This window comes from Mustela lutreola, chromosome 1 (assembly GCF_030435805.1).
Source record: "Mustela lutreola isolate mMusLut2 chromosome 1, mMusLut2.pri, whole genome shotgun sequence".
Classification (NCBI taxonomy): Eukaryota; Metazoa; Chordata; class Mammalia; order Carnivora; family Mustelidae; genus Mustela; species Mustela lutreola.
The window spans coordinates 8,156,771-8,178,860 of record NC_081290.1 but is presented as its reverse complement, the minus strand read 5'-3'; the positions used below and the strand labels follow the sequence as shown (position 1 = coordinate 8,178,860).

General features: G+C 41.4%; 1 protein-coding gene across 1 annotated transcript; it reads left to right on the top strand.

Moving 5' to 3' along the window:
- Positions 1-762: 762 nt before the first annotated feature.
- On the top strand, positions 763-21,873 carry EREG (epiregulin). Its single transcript, XM_059159099.1, has 5 exons — positions 763-1,368; positions 13,924-14,010; positions 17,021-17,144; positions 17,754-17,903; positions 18,859-21,873. The coding sequence occupies exons 1-5, from the start codon at positions 1,293-1,295 to the stop codon at positions 18,938-18,940; spliced, it is 519 nt and encodes a 172-aa protein (XP_059015082.1). The 5' UTR covers positions 763-1,292; the 3' UTR covers positions 18,941-21,873.
- Positions 21,874-22,090: the final 217 nt, after the last annotated feature.

Genomic DNA, 22,090 nt, shown 5'->3' with positions numbered 1-22,090 from the left:
TCATTACTGCTAAACTGACTCACTTCTTACGCCCTACAGGTAATACAAGAAAAAGTAAGACAATTCATGTATTCATATAGATCTGAACACGAGACTCACAAACAAGAAAAAAAAAAAATGAAAGCAATCAAAAGTGGTTTCATCCCATGTGAAGTCCCAGATGTAAAATCTACGAGCTTAGGGGACAGAGAAACAACCCAAGCAGTAAGAGGTCCGCGTGAAAAGAGATCCCTGTGGGTTCAAGAAATCGAGGCCCTTTGGAAGTAACAGCAAAACGAGGATTTGACACGAGCGCCAGTAAACACCAACCATTACCCTAAACTGTGACCCCATCAGCGAAGCCAGGAGGGCAAGCGTAAGCAAAGGCATAGAGAGTTGTCCAGCCTCGCGGAGGTGGGGCAGTTCGTCTGGTGAACTTGTGGGAGCCGAGGGTGAAAAGACGGTTTGGGCCACATCTGGGCCCGGCTCGTCTGAAGGGCAGCCGGACGTCATGGACAGATTTTGTTCAGGGGAGAGAGGATTAAGGCAACGTTCGTGGAAGCACCATCAAAAGCAGAGGCTGGTGGATGACAAACAGGACAGAGGGAAAAATAACGCAGGGCTTTTCCTCTGGACTAGACTTCGAGGGTCAAAGGTAGACGCCTGCCCCCAGCTGGAAGCAGAGCCGCTGGGAGGGGAGGTACAGACGGGAAAGACCGACTTGAGGCGTGACGAGTCCCCCACGCGCACGGCCCTCCGAAGCGCACGCGGCGAGGGCAGCGCGGGCCGGTGCGCGGACCCATGCAAGCTGGGCCTGTCCCGCAGAGCAGCTAGAACCGCGCAGTCCAGGGCAGGGGACCCCCAGAGCAAACCGATCCGTCTGGTCCCCGCTCCCCGGCTCCTTCCGCAGAAGTCGAGCCGCAGATGGAAAAGTTTGGGGAGTCGTCCCCGGCTAGCCAGGAGGGCATTTTCTCATTCCTCAAGCGTCCAGGTGTTCAGAAAGGGAGGGTGACATCCGGACCGTCTCGGCCACTCCTCCCCCGGGGCCTATTGTGACACTGGCCTCCTCGGACCTCGCCCCGGGGCCCTGGCCCCTCCTCCCCGAACTATAAAGGTCGCGGGCCGGGCCGCGGAGCTCACTCGCCGAACACACCTGGCGTCACGGGCCCGCGGCCGTCGGGTGGCCCGTCCAGGCTCTCCGCCGCGCTCCAGCCGCCGCGCCGCAGCCCGCGCGGGTCCCGCCCCCCGAAGTGCGCTCCAGCCGCCTCGGCCCCGCAGCCCGGGCCCCTGCGCCGCTCGCCGCGGGAAGGAGGATGGAGCCGCGCCGCGCCCCCCGCGCCCCCCGCGCCCCCCGCGCCCCCCGCGGCCCCGCGCTGCTGCTGTGCCTGGGTAAGAGCTCGGCGCCCCGCCCGCCGGCCTCGGGCGCTCCCGCCCGGCGCTCGCTCGCCCCCCGAGGCTGGGGTGCGCTCGGGTTCGCGGGACGCCGCGGGTTCCGCCCGTGCGTGGGGCGCTCCCGCCGGGGGAGGGCAGGGCCGTTGCACGGGGTGGGCCGGGGAAGGGGTGCGGGCTGCCGGAGGTGTTTTACTGAAAAGCGTGCTGTTGCCCTCAGTGCTCGGCAGCAGCACTTCGTGCGGCTCCGTGCCAGGCCGAATAAAACGTTGAAAAGCCTCATTTCTTTCTTTTCGAAAACTGCCAGTTCTAGAAATCCGGAGACCGGGGAAGCCCGGTTAACATTCCGGGTTTTGCTCTGTCTTGTTGGGGGGACAGGGACTTAGAGCGCGAGTAGAGACTAGAGCCCTGCAAAAGAGACCTTTTGGTAAGAAGTGCTTTTCCTCCGGTCTTGGCAGTTTTCTCCATCAAGTCTGGTCGAGCTTCTGGGGGCGCTGGCGTCTCCGGGGGCAGCTTTGCGGGAGCTCCGGGGGTCACAGATTCAAACGTTGCTCTTGAGAACTGGAGCTGGAGGGGCCTGGGCGGGTCCTGGCGGGGCTGCCAGCCCCTGCACCCCCAGCACCTGGAGGTTTCCGATTTCCTCCGGAAAGCCCGCGCCCAGGGAGGCCGACCCCGCACTTTTCTCTTGCTGCGTATCGCTGCCCATAGCCTGTAATTGATAAGTGCATTTTAATGCCTGCTTTTCTGTATTTGAGATGATTCAGTTCTTGTGAACAGGGAAAAAAAAAAAAAAAATCCTTCGTGACGCCTCTGGTTTGGAAAAAGATATATGGTTTTTCTCTAATTCCCCCCATTTCAAGAAGAATTAGGAGGTGTATAGGAAAATTTTAATAAGGAAATAAAAGTTGCCAGCCCCGCATTCCTCTTGGGGCTGCAGTGAGGCAAATTCCCCTAACAAATTAACTCTACCTCTGCAGGATGTGACAGTTAAATCATTATTTCGACACGCCTTATCTGAGGGCTTGGAGACCTAATGACACGCATACTATGCATAGTTGGGACTTACTTGTACACGTTTAGGAAGAGAAGTAGAAACTGGATCTGTGGTGTCTGCCAAAACTGCTAAGAATGACTTGCTAGAAGATTCTGAGTAAATAATGTGGCTTTTCTATCTTTGTTTTGAAGGCTCTGTGAAAGGAATACAATTAATTGGAAAGGTGACAGACAGTCTTCCTAGAGTTAGAAATTAACCTAGAGGTCAGAATGGCTCAGTGTTTTGTTTTGTTTTGTTTTGTTTTGTTTTGTTTTTTCCCTTCCACCTGTAGGGTTGCATCGGAACAATGTCTGTGTCTGTTCTGGGCCACTCATTGAATATTCTGATTTGAGACAGCAAGAGCCTATGAATAACCTGGTTACTACCCACCTAGAGAGTATGTTGTGTGTGTTTTTGTTGTCATGAAAGTGTTTAACTTCTTTATTGCATTACTTAATTATAGTTCACCTATTTCATCAGCTGCCAAGCCCATTTCCAAATGAGCTAGGTCAGTTTCTGTTTTCCCAGTTTGTTTAGATATTTCTCTGCCACTAGGAAAGTTCCTGTTTGAAGTTCTCTATCATATCTCTATACCCTAATCAGGTCTGCAAGTCCAATAGTTTTATTCTAAAGTACATGTAAAAAAGACAAGGCTACCTGGCATTTCTGAAATTGCCTCCCCACGCCAAACAAAAGATTACCTAGAAATACTTTCCCCAGATGTCTGTTCTTGAAAAGAAATTTGTTTCCGATTTCACAAATATTTTGATACTTTTTTGTGTGTGTGCAACTTAGGTCTCTTTATGACTGTGGGAGAAAATGTAGATGACTTCAGCTCATCCTCTTGTCTCCAACACATATGGACTTAAATTGCTGCACATTCACACGATCAGTTGGTCACTTTTACATTTCATAAATATTTCATATTGATGTTCTTGCTTTCTGTAGTGGGAAAGTATGACCCAAATTCCCGCAGAAAAGTAGGGCTGAACTGAGAAGGTTCACACTTGGATTTGCTGGCACTTTTAGCTTACTGACTACTATGTAAAAGGATTGAGGTTCTCCCAACTAGATAACACACTTCTAAGTAATCTACAATTGTAGAACTGAAATACCGTTTTTAATTTTGTGACTGCTCCAGAGCAAAGAAGAGCAATTTTCATCTTGAGTTCTGCAATTAATGTTTAGAAAGGCTCCCTATCTAGAAGCCCACACTTTGACTGATACCCAAATGGGCTTCTGAGCATGTTCCTGAACACCATCTCCAAGACAGGTTAGTCCTACTTCTTTGTACAGCAACTGAGACCTGAGCAGAATAAACATTCTTGCCTGAGAATATGAGAAGCACAGGTCTCAGTAAGACATTGCTTCAGCTCAGAACTTGACTGTTGACTCTGAGAGCTTATGAACTGCCTGAGTATGGACACCACCTGCCTGCTTTCCTCCAGCATCTTACCATGTAAGCAGTTTGGGTGACTGGGGTGTGTGGTTCAGCACGGGGGCCCAAATCCAGGAAGTGGGAAAGAAATGAGCAGAGCCCAAGAAATGCGAGCTAACCATGTTGTGTGTCAAGTGTTTTATAGGTATCATCTCATTTATTCCTTAAAATCACTGTATGAGGAGTGCCTGGGTGGCTTAGTCTGTTCTGCTTTTGAGTCAGATCATGATCCTGGGGTCCTGGGATGGAGCCCTGCGTAGTAGGGCTCTCTGCCCCGTGGGGAGCCTGCTTCTCCCTCTCCCTCTGCCTGCCGCTTCCCCTGCTTGTGCGTGTGCTCTCTCTTTGTCAAATAAATAAATAAAATCTTTAAAAAAATTATTATTGTATGAGGTAGGTATGATTAGCCCTAGGACAAGTGAGGAGACGAACCCTAAGTGAAATCCAATGCATTACAAGGATTTAGAAATAGTAAACAGCGTGGTTGTTCTGGAAACATGTGTGGGGAGGCGAAGGGGCTTAATTATCAGAATCAGAATATAAGTTACAGGTTCTAATGAGGAAGTTTCAGGGTGGTCTGGGGGCTGCCCCAAAACTTTAAACCTGTTATGGGGACAAGCATATGTATAAGAATGGTATTTTATGGTATCACTCAAAACCAGGCCCAGATAGCACACGACTATTTTCTTTAATAGTTGAATTTTTACTTAACATATTGCAGCATTTTTCATCAACACGGTTCCCAGGAAATGGCTTTTTCCCCCCACATAGTCATTCTATCACTTGATTGAGGCCTTATTTCTGCATTTGCCTGATGTATATTAAGTAAATCAATCAAAGAGAAGGGTATCTATGTCTTTTTTATTCTTTGTATCTTTTTATAGTGTTGTGAATTTAATGTAGTATTATTAAGGGACTAAGTTGGAATCTACAGCACATTTTTTAAAAAGATTCATTTATTTGAAAGAGAGAGAGAGAGAGCAAGTGCTGTGGAGGAGGGGCAGAGGAGAGGGGGAGAGAGTCCCAAGCAGAGTTCCCAGGGAGCCCAGAGCCCACATGGTCTGGATCCCAGGACCCCGAGATCAAACTGAGCTGAAACCATGAGTCAGATGCCCAACTGACTGTACCACCCAGGTGACCCTGTAATATATTTCTATTAACACTGAGGAAATAAATATGTTTTCTCTGTTTAAAAAAAAAAAAAAAAGACAATATTCACTTTTAGTTGCTTTGGAAAAATTGAATTTGAATGCCTCCATCCATTTTTGCCCAAGACTCTTAGATTTTCTGGTTAATGATCAGTTAAGAGATGCAAATGAAATGTGAGAAACCCTCTTGGAAGAGATGGTAAGTTAAGGCGTGGTTCCCACAACTCTCAAGCTTCACTCTGAATATAGGCCTATGCAAATAGTCTAAGTAATATGGCTGTGACTGCTTTTGGAAACATTCCTTTGGAGACAATGGGAAGACTCCCCAGAGCCTTAATAGGAGAGATCTTTAGGGAGGAGCACGCTGACAGCCATCACCTTGGTATGGCAATTCTGGGAACTTCGAAAAAACGAACTAATACAACTAATTCAGTGTCCTCTGACAATGCAGTTGATGTAAAGTTGGTGTTTAGTTACAGGGCAAATAAAGGTTCAGTGACATTCTAGGTGAAAGCTGTGATTTTGTTAACAAGGACACTATTTATACTTAAAATTATAAAATAAATTATAATTTCTTTTAAAGATTTATTCATTCATTGCCGAGAGAGAGAGAGAGAGCAGGGGTGTGGGGGGAGGGGCAAAGGGAGAAAGAGAGAGAGAATCCCAAGCCAACTCTGCTCTCAGAGCTGGTCTCAAGGGTTGATCTCAGAACAAGACCAGCACCCCAGCCGACACCAAGAGCCAGATGCTTAATCGTCGGAGCCACCCAGACACCCCTATAATAGTATTTATGATACACAAGACGATTTGATAATTGTCCCAAAAGAAATGTTAACCTATAATTTCTTAGATAAAATATACTGAATTTTCAATTTGAGGCATGAAAGTGAGTGAAAAACAAATCCTTCTGAAAATATCCTCAGGATAAGGAGGCGGAAGCCTCCTTCTCATATATATAGATAAACACACACATGTTTATATATGTCAAACCTTATAGTTTTGAGTCAAGAGACCTAGTGTAAAGAACAGAGTCCATACCTCTGTTCCTTTATTTCATACTTTTAGGAAGATTTATTCCTCTTTGAGTCTTAGGTATCTCATCTATAAAGTGTTTTCAGGTTATTGTATATAGATGTGACAAATATAATGCTATTATAAAATAATAAAAAGCACTTTTAAAATTAGAGCTATGGTCATCATCAAGTACTTTCTTTGAAAAAGCCTCATTGGATCCTAACAATAATGCCCTTTTTAGCTAGGAAGCGTCTTATCAATTCCATTTTTCAAATGAGAAAACAGACTTCCAAAGAAGTGAGTAAGCCAGGTTGTAAGGTTCCGTGTTTGAATACTCCATGCCCTCTGCTGTGTCCGAGCTCACACTTTACTTTTAGCGCAAGCTCTACTCATCCTTTAAGACTGAAGAGAAGTTTCAAGCCTTCTTAGTGACCTGCTCCTCCTTCCTCCCACCACCCCCAAGTGAACCTGCAGGCCGCCTCTCTCTCCTTTGCGAGGTGCCCATCCCTGGTCCTACTTTTCACATTCGACTGTACGCGTCAGCCCTGTCTCCTGACTCCTGCCGTGTTTCTCTTTGACCGTCCATACTGTTATTGACCAAAATGCTCTACGTGATTGTTGGCTGCATGACTGGAATGGTACTTTTTTTCAGAGTCCTCACCGCTATCTGTAGACTTCAAAACTGTTTTCTGAAAATGTGCTTGAGAGGCAAAATACTTTGAGTCTAAGCCATGGTTGTTGAAAATTCAATTATGTTTAATAATAAAATTTAATATTTTTTCTTCCCTGTTTTTCTTTTTTCTGTCACTTAATATAGTTTGTATTCACTGATGGTATGCCTAATGAAATTCAAGCATATCTGCACTGTGTGCGTGTGTGAGAGAGAGAGAGACAGAGAGGAAGCCATCAAGCAGTGATATGACTGGACGATGGATAGTAAGAGAAAGAGAAGTATTGTTTTAGACATGAAAGCAACCTTAGAGTAATCTAATCTAAATTCCATTCCCCCCTCCCCCTGCCCCAGTCTACCCCATTCCTGAGGTCTGTTTTCAGAGATAAGGAAACCCAGGAGCAGGGGGATGACAGTATTACCTGGACAAGAAGTGGACTCCATACCTCACAGGTTTAGTACAGGTTTTTTCTGCCTTGGCTTTATTTACATTATGGACCAGGTAATTCTTGGTTGCCAACTCTCCTAGGCCTTGCTGAGTGTTTAGCAGCAACTTCTGTCTCTAGCCACTAGATGTCAGTAGCGCGTACCCAGTCGTGACAGACAAAAATGTCTCCAGACATTGTCCAATGTCCCTGGTGGACAGTTTTACTCCAGATTGAGAACCACTAGGTTCGTGTATTTTCCATTGCTATAACACGTCACCACTCATAATTCACAGTCTGAATCAGTGCTCAAGTTGCCAAGGCAAACAAAATTAATATTAATGGTAAGCTGGATGCAAATACAAAATCAATGCTAGTGTTTAAAAAAATCAAGTCGGCGTTGGGAGGTGTGGTGAGTGCTGTGAAGTGTGTAAGCCTGACGATTCACAGACCTGTACCCCTGGGGCTAATAATACATTATATGTTAACAAAAATAATAAATTTTAAAAAAGCAAAAAAAAAAAAAAAGTCAAGTCAGAAATTTTTATTGCTGATTTTAGCACCAGTTGTCCTGAAGAAAGATGACTCTTTATACCTCTTACAATCATTGTGTTGCTAACCACCGCATGCTTCCTTTTAAAACTTAGTGCTTTCTTGGATCCCACCACCCTGAACTTCTTTTTCCTCCAGTTCCTTTGGCCATTTCTATCCATTTCTCATCACTTCTTTCCCCAAGTTCTGGTATTTTCCATTCCATATCATTTCCCTTGGAACATGTGAATGGCTCCTATGCCTTTAATGGTCATATTTCCATATATGACTTTCAAATAGACTGCATAAATGTATTTGTCTTCTCTTATTCAAGAATGGTATTCCCAAATGTCTCCTAAGTAGAAACAGATTATATAGGAACTACAACCTCAAAGTCCTTTACTCATGAGGTCTTCCCTTCCTGTCCACTAGCTGCCACCACAAAACCACTGTTCTGCCAATGTCTTCTACTCTCTACGGCACCACCATTGGTATTTTCAGAAACGTGGCATCACCTATGAATTCTCTCCTTTCCTGCACACCCACACGTCTCTAGCCTGTTAACTCAGTTGAGGACAGGAACTCTGTCTTCTGCATTTATTTTCCTTTCAGCATTTTGTTCAATCTCTTGCATACGGAAAAACATCAATATTTATTGGACAAATATAATTTAAGATACGTGATTACTAGGAGTCAGTCGAGGCTCAGGGGCTCCCCTTATTTCCCGTTTATGGGGCATAACTAAGCCCTTTCCACTCTTTCCACCACAGCTGCATATGTGTTTCTCACTGAAGTTGAAGTTTCCCATGTTAACCAAAAAATACATTTTCGCAAAGTAAAATTTCTTAGAGCTTCCAAAGTGCTAGTTGCATTATATAGGTTCTATGAAAGAAAAAAAGTAATTGACTTTGAGGCTTTTAAAATGACCTTTTATGTACCCATTTTTTGATGTTCACTTATTTAAAACTATTTGTTTTGAATTTCACTTTCAATAGTAGGCTTCTATAAAGAATGAATGATATGCTCATTAGTATGCTTTTAAAAATACCATTAAGTACTCAAAGCTTCAGGCCACAATATGGCCATGATGAAAAGAAGGCCTATGGCAAACATTCCAGACTGTTGCTCCTTTAGGAGATTTGTCTCTCGATATAATAATCTAATAATAATTTCAATGTCTGAATTGGGTCAGTAGGAATGGGTGTGGGGAGCAAGATGGATGAGACTAAAGGTAGGAAGGGTTTTTTCTTGAAGAAAAAAAGGATTTTCAATAGAACATTGGAAATACTACTCTAGAGATGAATCTTTGGCTTTTAGAGAATGGGAGTCCCATATGGAGAGCTCTTCATCACAAAATTCCAAACACCCAGATGAATATAAATCGTACCCTTTCCACGAGAGTTGATATGCATTCTCTTAGGAGAGCACTTCCATTATGAATAAGATATGCATCTTTAAATCCATTTTTAGGTAAAATAAACTATATCTTCACATTTTAACTCACTGATTTCATGATTGAATAGCTTTAAGTACGGTCTTGTATGCAGACTAAAATGTATGAGCACACTGAAGTATGATTTAGGAATTACTACTAGAATTGAAGAGTATTATTTAATGCCTATGAATTAAAAAGCCTGGCCTATTAAATCGTTTCTTGCCATCTGACAAGAAGATTCTATGGCTACCTTTTACAACTCAAAATTAAAAGAAGTCCTTATTTGTAACATACCAATTTCTGGTTTCATCCTGTGTTATTTGAAACAGTTATAGCTGGTTTTTACATTTATTATTTAAGGAAGCTTAGTTATAAGGTCAACACTGAAAAACTGTAGGAAGAGAATGGTGGCTGGAAAAAGGCAAGGTTTATATTCTCTCTCTCTCTCTCTCTCTCTGTAGTTCTCTGAAAAGTAGGCGGTTGCTAAGAAACACTGACAGTAGTTCTTTTCAGGATCTGTTGTGCCAAGGTGAAGCCAGACCTTTTCTAATACTTGGATTTTAATCTTAAATGAGAAGGCATCTGGATATGTGGAAGGCTTATTCACCCACAAGACCCTACAAGCCTCCTATGTTACATACAAATCCTAAAATTATAGTCTGCGTGGAAGAAGGTAGGAAACTAACAGTCCATGAGCAGGGGAGGCATGTGACCACACCAAAAGCATGAACAAAGCGAATTTTGCTCCCTGTTTGGGCTGGGCGAACATTATGATTCATTATGAGTTTACTGTTCTGGTCTAAATATTCTAAAAAAGTTCAAAGTGGGAAAATGAGGTGCATTCCTTTCATTCTGTACCGATCTCCTTTTACCTGGGCTCGCTCTGATTTGCTTCATTGTTATTGGGGAGAGCCGTTTTATCCCTGAGAATTACCAGTTGACTTCACAGAATCGGCCAGTCAGTCAACCCATCACCGGATCCCAGGCTCCTTCTAGATGAGCCCCTCTATGGAGTTGTGAGGAAGGCAGGTCAGAAGAAACCATGTGAAATAAAGACATTTCCCACCTCTGGCATTCCCGTTGGGCAAACACTTCTTAGTGGTTGGGGGCCCATGGCATTGAGTGCTACTACCCCCATTCGGACGAAGATCCTCCGCCTCTCCCACGCACGGGGCCCAGCATTGTGTAAGGATGTAGGCTCGGCCCTGACTCACAGAGCAGAGGTGATTTGTATCCTGTGAGTCACCTACACCACTTCCTGCTGGCACATTTGCGATGTCATTGAAACAGTCTCTGAAAGGTGAAGGCGGAGAGATGTAGGGGTGTGCTTCGAATTCCTAAAACGCATTTGGAGATTTGACAGAAATAATGGCCTCTAAAGGAATTTTGACTTTTATAGCATTATTGGAACAGAGTCCCAAAAGCCAGTTTTTGAGTTTACAGATCATTTACCCCATACCACCTTGCACACAATTCCTCTATACTTTATTCATTTATTTCTTAAAGCTTTTATTTATTAACTTGTCAGAGAGAGAGAGAGAAAGAGAGAACACAAGAAGGGGGAAAAACAGGCAGAGGGAGAAGCAGGGTCCCCGCTGAGCAAGGAGCAGGATGCGGGCCCCAGGACCATGGGATCATGACCTGAGCTGAAGGCAGACGCTTAACGATTGAGCCATCCAGGCCTTGAGGTACTTTTGTTACTTAGAGTTTTTCACCCGATCTGTTTTCTGGTACACTGACACAATCCCAGATCCTTAATATCCTAGTGAATTATTTTCTTAGCAGAGACCTGTGGTCAAGGATTAAAAACTCAGAAAGAGTATTTGCAATTGAATCAGAAGCCATCACTGTTCAAATAACACTAAATCATGAAAAAAAAGAAAACAAAACAAAACCCTCTAAGATTAAGGAAATATATGTATAGGACTTGAGCATCTATTCCTTCCCGGTATAATTTTAAAATAATGAGTGGTGATTCTTAAGGGTGACAGGGTGGTGGATATCAGTCAGAATTCTCCATGGGTTGACTTTTTCAATATTTGGATCTGCTCGTCCTCCTGTTCTGCCAGAGTTCGCAAGGGCGTGGGACAGAGATGAAGCAAGACTGAGAATCACTCTTTTAAAGCAACAGAGCTGTGCAGAGGGACTGGGATTTCGCACCCATTTTGCTATTTGCTTGGCTGTGTACATCCACGATGGAACTGCAGCCTTTCATCTGAGAAAAATATTTAAAAGTATGTACAGTTTCATCTGTAAAAGACCCGGATGTTGAATTCATGAGACGATTCTCATAGAAACCATCCCCAAGCCATGGACTATGTCCAAGGGAGCGTCACAGGTTAGGAGAGCCCAGTTTTTGTGGAGGCACGCCCTGCACTGAACATTCTTTAATTCACAAAGACAAATATTTCACCTGTGGCCTGACCAGGTGGAACCAGTGGGAAAACTAACAACTACTAAAAACCTTAAAAAAAAAAAAAAAAGCCTAAGAAGCAAAACCCCAAGACAATTAGCTAAATTCTGTAATAGTTGTAGGTTGCTGTTGTCAGCAAATCCAAACAGGAAAGGCTAGTCTCTGATTTCCACAAAAGCTGGAGAAAAGAGCTTCAAATGGATGTTTGCCCGGTGGCCCTCGGGTTGGCCAGAGAATTGGTAACGTTTTGGCCAAAGCCTTTCTCTTAGTTGAGGAAGCTTCTAGGCATAGGCGTGTCAAGGATGTAAAAACACACATCTAGAGCGCCAGTTTGTGTGGAGTGGACTGTGTGAGTTAGAGGGTTTAATTCTTTGATAGAAAAAGTTCATGGCAGAATCAAATTGAGAAGCAGAACAAAATTGGCTTGGATGAGAATCTAGCCCCACCTTCCACAAAAGGCTATGTAGACAAAGTTATCTTTTTTCTATCTCTGTTAGAATGACAATGAAATCCAGACTTTAGCCTTTTTTTTTTTTTTTTTTTTTTTTGGCATTTAAGAAAGATGATTTATTTTTCCTGTAAGACCGATGGAAGCAGTATTTTTATTGCAGGAGAAGTATGGAGTGAGAAGATAGTTCTCAACTTTTCCAAACAGTGTTGTCAAATCACTGAAAGATTATGAGACTTGCTGAACAAAGATGAATTCCTAACTCTTATTTTCTAAGGTCACTAACAACATACTCCGTCTTGGACAAGACATTTAATTTAACTGCACTAGGTCGTTTGGGGTTAATAGCTACTTAATAGGATTGTTCTAAGGGTCAAGTTTGAAACATTATGAAACCATAAGCTATGATGCTGATGTGTAATTCCGTTTTTAGCACCTCAATAATATGCAATATGCTTAAAATATAGACATCTCTGGTTGAGAAAAAATAAAAAAATAAAATCCTTTCTTAAGTGGATTAAATCATTCTTTAAAATAGCCAAATACAAAGAGATTTGTAATCTTAGTAGAGACCAGTAGAGGGCACTACCCACGTGCAGTGCTAAAACTGGAGGCAGGATCAAGGGCATCATGCACTCTGATGGGAGTCTCCAGTAGGCTGGGCATTTTGGAAAAACATCATTTCATTTAATTCACCCCCAAACTCTGGAAGGTAGAGGAAACTGAGACCCAGAAAAGTTAATTAAGTTTTCCAAAATCACATAACTGGAACTTTCTCCCAGGAATGCCTTTCCATCATATTTTGTTTTCTCCCTACGGGATTAAATACCCTGCTTCAATTATATTTACCCTGGTTTGTCTGGTGATGGTTATTATCCTCTAGTATTATTGCCCCTTTCCAAGTTCATGATGTGGCCCATTAACAGCGTTGCTATGCACCCTTGGGAAAGTTAAACTCTCTTTGGCTCCGTTTTCTTTCATGTCTAGCGGGGATAACAGTAGCATCTTCTCCCGAGACTCGTCGAGTGGATGAAATGATGAGGAGGATAAGAACCACGTCTGCGCATGGTCCGTGTTCATAAGTGTTAACTTATGCTGCCAACTTATGCTGGCAACACTTATGCTGCCAACTACGGCAACTAATGGTCTCGCTGCCATTAGTACTTACTATACAACCGTTACTCCTGTCGACTAGAAAGAAGGGTGAAGGGCAAACGCTCGACTCCTAGACAGAAGCAGCTAAATCCTCTTCAGGTGCAATTTAAAGGATCCTTCTTTTGCTTTCTCTGCAAGTCAGAAACTACTGGAGTCATTCTGGAGCCTGTTTTCCAACGTTTATCTTTAAGTGGTAAATACATGATAAAGAACCTCAGACTTTTGCGGGGCCGATGGAAACTGGGTTCTGGGGCTCCGTGGTTCATGTAGGATGGACGTTCATTCCCATACTAGATAGGATATGTTCTGACTTTACTTAGATTACATTTTATTAATTAACACCTACTTTTGCACGTAGTACCATGCAAAGAGTAATGTAGGCACTTAGATCAACAAGGAACATATCTAAGGTTGAGAGTCTTGTTTTGTTGCCACCGGAAATAGAACCTGAGTTTGATTAAAGCCTTCTTTTGTTGATAGGTTCTACTTTGGAGCGTTGCTCTGAATACTCCGAGGATGAAAATAGTGAAAATTCTCCAATATCAATTGCTAAGCTTCTTAAGAAATAAAACTTCACAATCAGGTCTTTGACATTTAGAGCAGGTCAGCCCTGTAACCAGGAATGTTATGCCAAGTTTTTCACCCTTGGATAGGGAGCCAGGGGCTCATTTATTTTCAGTGATGTGCCTGTTTTCATGAATTAGTTTCTTTTATGGTTTTGATGAATCAAATTAGAATTCTTAAAATAATTAAAATGACCCTAGAGTACTGTGGTTATCTGGAAATCTAATCAGGGTTTCTTTCTTTGAAGCACTATTTATATATTTGGTTTCCTCCCCAATAAATAGGTCTCCATCTTCTCCAAGCAGTTCTGGGCACCACGGTGATTCCTTCGTGCATCCTGGGAGAATCTGAAGATAACTGCACAGCATTAGGTAAGCCCAGCTTTGCCAGAGGGCATCAGCACATCACGCGTTTGTAACAGAAATGTACTCAAAGAGGACGGATATGTGATAGCGTAGAAGAAAGGGGGGGATAACTGCTAGGTTAGAATCATTTTTTTAATGCCCTTATGAACTAGTGGTCTGGAAATTTTATATAAAAGACTAACTGGTGGGAGAGGGACTGGGCATCTTGTTATATAGAAAAATTAGATCTTAAGAAGATAGGAAACAATGAAATAAGATTCTGATTTCATCTGGCTTTGCTGTGAATCCATCATTAGAGGTTGGATCCCGGGCTAAAATGGGAAAATTTAAACTTTGTACTCAGTAGATAATCAATATATTTTGTTATTTTTTATAAAAGGGACAAATGATGCCCTTTCTTTCTAGTTAAAACATTCATTCAGAAAATACTTATGGAGTACTTAATACCTGTCAACCACCGTGCGTAGGCATAGAATCCAAAGAGAAGTGATGCGTGGTCTGGTTCCCTCCAGGACTCCCGAGGACTCTGGATGTGGTCCAGGAAATCTAATTTATTTATTTATTTATTTTTAAATTTCTTTTCAGTGTAACAGAATTCATTGTTTATGCACCACACCGGTGCTCCATGCAATCCGTGCCCTCCATAATACCCACCACGAGGCTCCCAACCCTCCCACCCCCCCACCCCTTCAAAACCCTCAGATTGTTTTTCAGAGTCCATAGTCTCTCATGGCTCACCTCCCCTTCCAATTTCCCTCAACTCCCTTCTCCTCTCCATCTCACCATGTCTTCTGTGTTATTTGTTATGCTCCACAAATAATCGAGACCATATGGTAATTGACTCTCTCTGCTTGACTTATTTCACTCAGCATAATGTTCATCATCACTAGCCATCAGGGAGATTCAAATTAAAACCACATTGAGATAGCAATTAGCAAGACAGGAAACAACGTGTGTTGGAGAGGATGTGGAGAAAGGGGAACCCTCTTCCAATGTTGGTGGGAATGCAAGTTGGTGCAGCCACTTTGGAGAACAGTGTGGAGATTCCTGAAGAAATTAAAAATAGAGCTTCCCTATGACCCTGCAATTGCACTCCTGGGTATTTATCCCAAAGATACAGATGGAGTGAAAAGAAAGGCCATCTGTACCCCAGTGTTTTTAGCAGCAATGGCCATGCTCGCCAAACTATGAAAAGAATCAAGATGCCCTTCAACGGACGAATGGATAAGGAAGATGTGGTCCATATACACTATGGAGAATTATGCCTCCATCAGAAAGGATGAATACCCAACTTTTGTAGCAACATAGACGGGACTGGAAGAGGAGATCTAATTTAGATCTTATCTGAGTATTGAGTTGAGGGTTGTCTTGAGGAACCAACCTATTTCCCACAATAATTTCACCTTCGCTCTTGTTCTCCTTTGTGTTATGACTCCATTATTTAGGTTTTGTTTTGTTTTGTTTTTAGTTTTATTTAACTTCCAGTTGGTTCACATATAATGTACTATTAGTTTCTAGTGTACACTATAGTGATTCAGCACTTCATACATCGCTCGGTGCTCATCACAAGTGATCTCCACCACCTGTGTCACCCATTCTCCTACCCTCTCCCCTCGGGTAGCCATCAGTTTGTTCTCTAGAGTTATGAGTCTGTCTTGATTTGTCTCTTTCTCTCTCTTTTTACCTTTTACTCATTTGTTTCTTAAATTCCACATATGAGTGAAATCATAGAGTATTTGTCTTTCTCTGTCTTATTTCATTTGGCATAATGCTCTCCAGCTCCATTCACATCACTGCAAATGGCAAGGTTTCATTCCATCATATACGCACCCATGTATACGTATGTATATACCGCTTCTTTGTCCCTTCCTCAGTTTGTCACCCCACTTTGTCCTTTCCTCAGGACACTTGGGCGGTTTCCATAGGTTGGCTATTGTAGGTGATGCTGCCATAAACCTTGGGGTGTATGTACCCCCTCAAAATAGTATTTTTGTTCTCTTGTCCTCCTTCATCATTGGGCTCTCTAGAAGTTTGGTCTGAGTCCCTCCTTTTTGTTGTTGTTGTTGTTTTGTTTGTTTGTTGGAGCAGGAGTATTACAATCAAAATGCTATTGTTTGATTATTTCATAAGCATCCTTCACATTTTAGTAGCCAAATCATCCTAAAGTGAATTTTATATACAGGTTCCAACACTATTTCTAATGAGGCTCCTGTTTTCATTATTGTATTTGTCTATCCAAGACACCTGTAAGTCAGGATTTGCGTAGTTCAGATCTTGTGGTTACAGATGTTGAGGAGGCTTTGATTGGTGTTTTTGACAGTAGCCTTGACAATTTGGGAATGCGGGGGCACCTGGATGGCTCGGTGGGTTAAGCCTCTGCCTTCGGTTCAGGTCATGATCCCAGTGTCCTGGGATGGAGCCCCACATTGGGCTCTCTGCTCAGCGGGGAGCTTGCTTCCCTCCACCCCCTCTCTGCCTGCTTCTCTGCCTACTTGTGATCTCTCTATCAAATAAACAAATAAAATATTTTTTAAAAATTGGGGAATGCGCATTAAAACATGCCTTCCTGTCTTAAAACCCATTGTAGAATTTTGTTCTCTTGAATTAATTAATGGATTTAGTTTGCAATAGCTTTTGGAATAACGTACAGCACACTTATTTTGAGATTTGAAAAAAATCAGGCAAACTTGGGTTAAGTGAACAAGTGTGGAGGATAATGATTTTTGTGTGTCTTAAAATTGCTTTTTCTGTCCTTCAAGATTCTCATTTGTGAATTAAATCCCCAGGTCTTACTTTGTTTATTTAGTCTGTGGGACATTTTCCTTAGAGGCCAAATGTTTGTTTATTGGTGTAAAGAATGTGATAACTACAGCGACTTCCTACTCCTAAAATTTCTCTTCAGCTGATTGGCACCTGACGTACTTTGCTACAGTAGTTCAGTGTTTATCATAAGAAAGGGGGAGGAATGCTTTAAAGGAAGCCGCAAAATATATCCAGCTTTCCATTCCCATCACAGTTCAGGTAGAAGACAACCCACGTATGGCTCAAGTGTCAATAACCAAGTGTGACTCCGACATGAACGGCTACTGTTTGCACGGACAGTGCATCTACCTGGTGGACATGGGTCAGAATTACTGCAGGTAAGATGCCAAAACCAAACAAAAAACTGTGGTTTTTTCTAAACCTATATTCTAGGTTTTTATTTTTTTACTTTTTTTAGTTTTTGAAGTTGACCTCTATTTCCATGGGCCGTAGTCTATACATACTATTAGCAGGCAGTTATACAAGCTATTAGGAACTTCATTAAGTGAGTTTTTTAAAGGTACGGAACAAACAGTAGCTCTCCAATCATACAGACACTTCAGGGTTGCAGAGTGGGGAAGGCGTGGGTGGCTCTTTCTCATACTTGTCGCGATGGCAGTTCCACTGGACGTCTACCTCAGCCCTGTTTTATGAGTTAATTGCACTGATTTAGACAAAAAGCACCTCCCCCCTACAAACCTTACAAACACCATTGGAGGTCCTCAGCCAGCTTGTCCTGTTACCCCCAGGGTTGAGCTTTGAGCAGTGAGGTGCCCTTTATCAATGTTGGCCCTGCTCTAGGGTCAGTATCTGGATTCCTGTCTCCCAACTTTTGGCAAACCTTGTTGAATTCTTGCAAGACAGTGTGAGATTACTTCTTAGACAACTAATTCATAATAATAATTTCTTTTTTACATAACTGATCTTTTTCTCGTATTTTTCTTTAGGTGTGAAGTGGGGTACACTGGTGTCCGATGCGAGCACTTCTTTTTAACCGTCCAAAAGCCCTTGAGCAAAGAATACGTGGCGCTGACTGTGATTCTCGTTATCTTGTTTCTTATCATAGTCGCTGGTTCCATATACTACTTCTGCAGATGGTAAGCCGGGGGTTTGCACCTGCTTCTATAGACTATTTTTAAACAATACAGACTTACAAACTAGATAAAACTATGAACAAAGTATAATTTGGAAGGATAAGGTAGATTCTACAATGATATTTACGAAGAAGTTTTAGTGGTGGAACATATGGATTTAACTCTACTATTAGCTCTGCTATTTCCTTTTTTCTTTTTCTTTCTTTCTTTTTTTTTTTTTTTTTTTTTTTTTTAGATAGAGAGCAGAGCAAGAGGAGAGAGAGATCACAAGTAGAGGGAGGGGCAGAGGGAGAAGGAGAGGTAGGCTCCTGCTGAGCAACGTGATTCTTGATCCTGGGACCTGAGCCAAAGGCAGACACTTAACCAACTGAGCCACCCAAGTGCCCCAGAAATACTGGTTTTTGAGAAAGAAAGAAGGAAGGAAAGAAGAAAAGAGGGAAGGAAGGAAGGAAGAAAAAGAAACAAGTAAGAAAGAAAAGGAGGAAGAGAGAAAAAAGGAAAGGAAAGAAAGAAAAAGAAAGAAGGGAAGGAGCGAGGAACGAGAGAGAGAAAGAAAGAAAAAAGGAAGGAAGGAAGGAAGGAGAGAGAGGGAGATACTGAGAGAGAGAAGGGAAGGAAGGAAAGAAAAAGGAGAGAGAGAGAGAGAGAGAATGAAACACCCAGGCTTACGTTTGGTCCCATGCTCTTCTGGAATTTTGTAATTTTCATGACATGTTAAAGTCTCAGAGAAGTCCTTTAACTGTGTTTCACCATTTCCTCTTCCAACTGACCACAGAACACTTCCCCTTTCTCCCTCTTTTTTTTCCTCTTGTCCAACCTAAACCTGTTGACCTTCATCATTCCGGAGACACTATGCTGATGCACCTTTTGAGTCCACATGTTGGTTTATTTGTTAGCAAGCTTTGTTCTTATTACTATTAACTATGGTGCTAACAGCTTCATTTCTGAATATTTCTAGGTACAGAAATCGGAAAAGTAAAGAACCCAGGAAAGAATACGAAAGGGTGACGTCAAGGGATCCAGCATTGTCACAAGTCTGAATGAGGCCATTAAGCTATGGACAGGGAGTCATAGCATGGCTAGTAATGTTACTATTCCTATTTTATTAATAATATTTATGTTGGATCACATGTTAAGTCTACAATGATACATTTTTAATATACTTGTATTTTTTTATTTTTGTTTTATTTTTGACAGACTATTTGCTAATATATAATGTATAAGAAATATATAATGTAGAAAAAAAGTCAATATTTTTGTAAGAAATAATTTCCTGGGACTAAATGCCTTAGCTCCAAAGCTAGTTGCTGGCTACACAATGTCTTGGAGTGAATGATGTCTAGTTTGTAGCTCAGGAAGTGTCACAGATGACAGATTTCTGTTAAGCCTAAATATATGGTCAGATCAACTCAATAAGTGTATTTTCCTACTCCTCCAATTAACAATGATTGGTTTGACCGTATTGTAGTTTGATGTATGACTTGGTGCATGGAGTTATGTATTAAAACACTAATGCAATGGGAATTGAGGAGAAGCCAGTCTAGATCCTGGGCTAAAGGCTACACACTGGGGACAACCTAAACTGGGAAGGACTGCGTCCTACCCCCATCCTTCCCTGTGGCTGTGTTTAGTGCTCGGGAAGGCAGGTGGGCAGCTCCTTATTCCACCTCACAGCTCCTGAGGACATGCGTCATCCACCTCCAATGTCTCCTTGCATTAAATGAATTGACAACTTCATTTCATACCATCTTTCATGTAAATAGTAGGCATTTTATAGCTTTTCTTTTCAGTACATTTATGTGATGTAATTTGCTCACAAGACAATTAAAAAAAAAAATCCACACTTGGAGCCCACATTTGGGCTTCTCTTCAAGAGTACCTCTTTTTGTAGGGACTTTGACTAAGAATCCTAAGATTAAATTATAGTCCAAAGTTTGAGGGACTATAGTCCAAAGTTTAAAGCACAAGACAAGAATTCTATCTGTTGTCCAAAGATGGAAATACAATTATTTCATCTTCTATGAAAGAGTTTTAACTTAAAACATTGCAGTTAAGTAGCTCCTTCTACAACTTAAGATTATATGTTTAAAATAATCTCCTGATATAGGAAATGGAAGAAATAGATCACAGTGTATTTTCCCAAATGAACAAGTTCATTTGAAAACTTGTAAAATGTAGAGACTTAACCTAAATGCCTTCTTTTGGAGACTTGAGATGAAACCAGGGCCCTGTCTTCTGTCTTTTGTTTATTCTGGGGGGAAGAGACAGGTTTTCCTTGTGTTTGAGCACATGGTCTCCGTGAGTTAAGAAGGGTGCTTGGGGCAACCACATAAGGAACCGCAGTTGCCAGGGAGGGTCTATCCTTTTCCTGCCTTTTTTCCTGGCAGGTGCAAGGGCGACAGAGGGACAATGAATCATGGCTGACTTCTGAATTGCCAGGTGCCAGGATTTGTCTCCATATGGATCCCTTCATTGGTACCCTGGTTTTCTTGTAAGACTCTTTCCCAAAGTATTGTATCTGGTCCCTTACCTTTAGGGGAAGAATGTGTGTGTGTGTGTGTGTGTGTGTAAAATATACATATATAAAATACATATAAAATATACAGATTCATATACAAATACACATGTACTCATGAGCCCGATCATAGAACTATAGTCATTTGTAGCTCTTTCAAAATATATGAAACTTAAAAACAAGCTAAAGAGAAATAAAATGAAATTCAGTGAGATCTAAAAGGATATTTCTGGCTCCCATTTAATCCAGCTGAAGTCAAATGTGCTGTGTAAGAACACATTTTAGGTCCTACACATCCTTACTGACACCCACTAGATGTAAATGGAGTCTGCCTATTTTAAGTGATCTTGATGGTGTCAAAGCAAATTGACTTACTGAGAAATCAACAGCAATTCACATATTTTATTTACAAAAAGAGAGTTATCTTGGTTTGTCTTAAACATATCAACTCATATTATGTATGTAACTAATTGTAAATAGTTTGCTGTGTTTCTAATCTTAAGGATGCTCAAGAAACTAGCCCCTGTAAAATCTAAATCTTCATTTATAAATGGATATTAAATAATAAAGAGATATGGCCTAGACTGTGTTCTATGGGTGAAAATAGGCCAGAAACAATTGTTTTAATGAGGATAATGCTGAGCACACCTAGCAGATGGTTGCCGTCAATATACATTTCCTACAAACAATGGAAAGAGTTGGGTTCATATTTATCTTCTTTATTTTACAGATTTCTAACTATATATATTTCTAGAAGAGGTTATATTTATCCAATGTACTGAGAACAAATGCTGTCAGGGATTGTCAATTTTTGTATTGGAAATACACATACTAGTTTCTAATTTCTGTTGAATTCAGTAATCTTGTTTTGAAAAGCTCATGTCTGATCCGCATTGTCATTTTTGCTCCAGTGTCCACCTTGTGGACTTTGGAGGGAAAAAATGTGTTTAACTTGCTGCCCAATATTTTCTGATTTTTTTCTACTCTTACTCATATGGGAGAAAGGGAGTAACAACTTGCAAAGCAATGTAAATTTTTAATGTTTTAGCGAAAAGTAATTTTGTCTAAAGCATGTCTGTTATCCAAACTGGATGGCACTAACTGTAAGATCGTATATTTTCCTCTTTGCTGTTTTTGCACTCTGTAATTGCACTTTTTAAGTTCAAGAGCCATTTTGGTATACAGTTTATATTGAAGATGCTATGGAACATAAAGTTGTATTGCATACAGTTTAAGCTAACTTATTTGACAATGGATTTTATCAGAGTACTGAATTGTATCAATTTGTTTGTGTTCAATATCAACTTTGATAATTGTGTACCTTAAGATATTGAAGGAGAATATAGTACTTTACAAGATGTTAATGTTTATTTATTTTTGTTGGGAACTGGAAAAAAAAACACAACTAAGAAATAAAAATGCATTATGTATTGTGCATTAAAGAGTTTCACTGGTAAATGGAGTCTCTCTCTTTTTTCTTTTTCTTTTTTTTTCTTATTAAGTAAAAATAGTGACAGGGCTACAGTGTGTTTAGATATAAAGACTTAGAAAGGTAGAAAGATAATAGTCTTCATTTGGGAAAGCATCATATAAATTTATTATATTTATGGCTTACCACCATGAAGAATTTCTTTGAAATTAAAAAGAGCTACATTCCATCCCCCCCCCCCCCCAG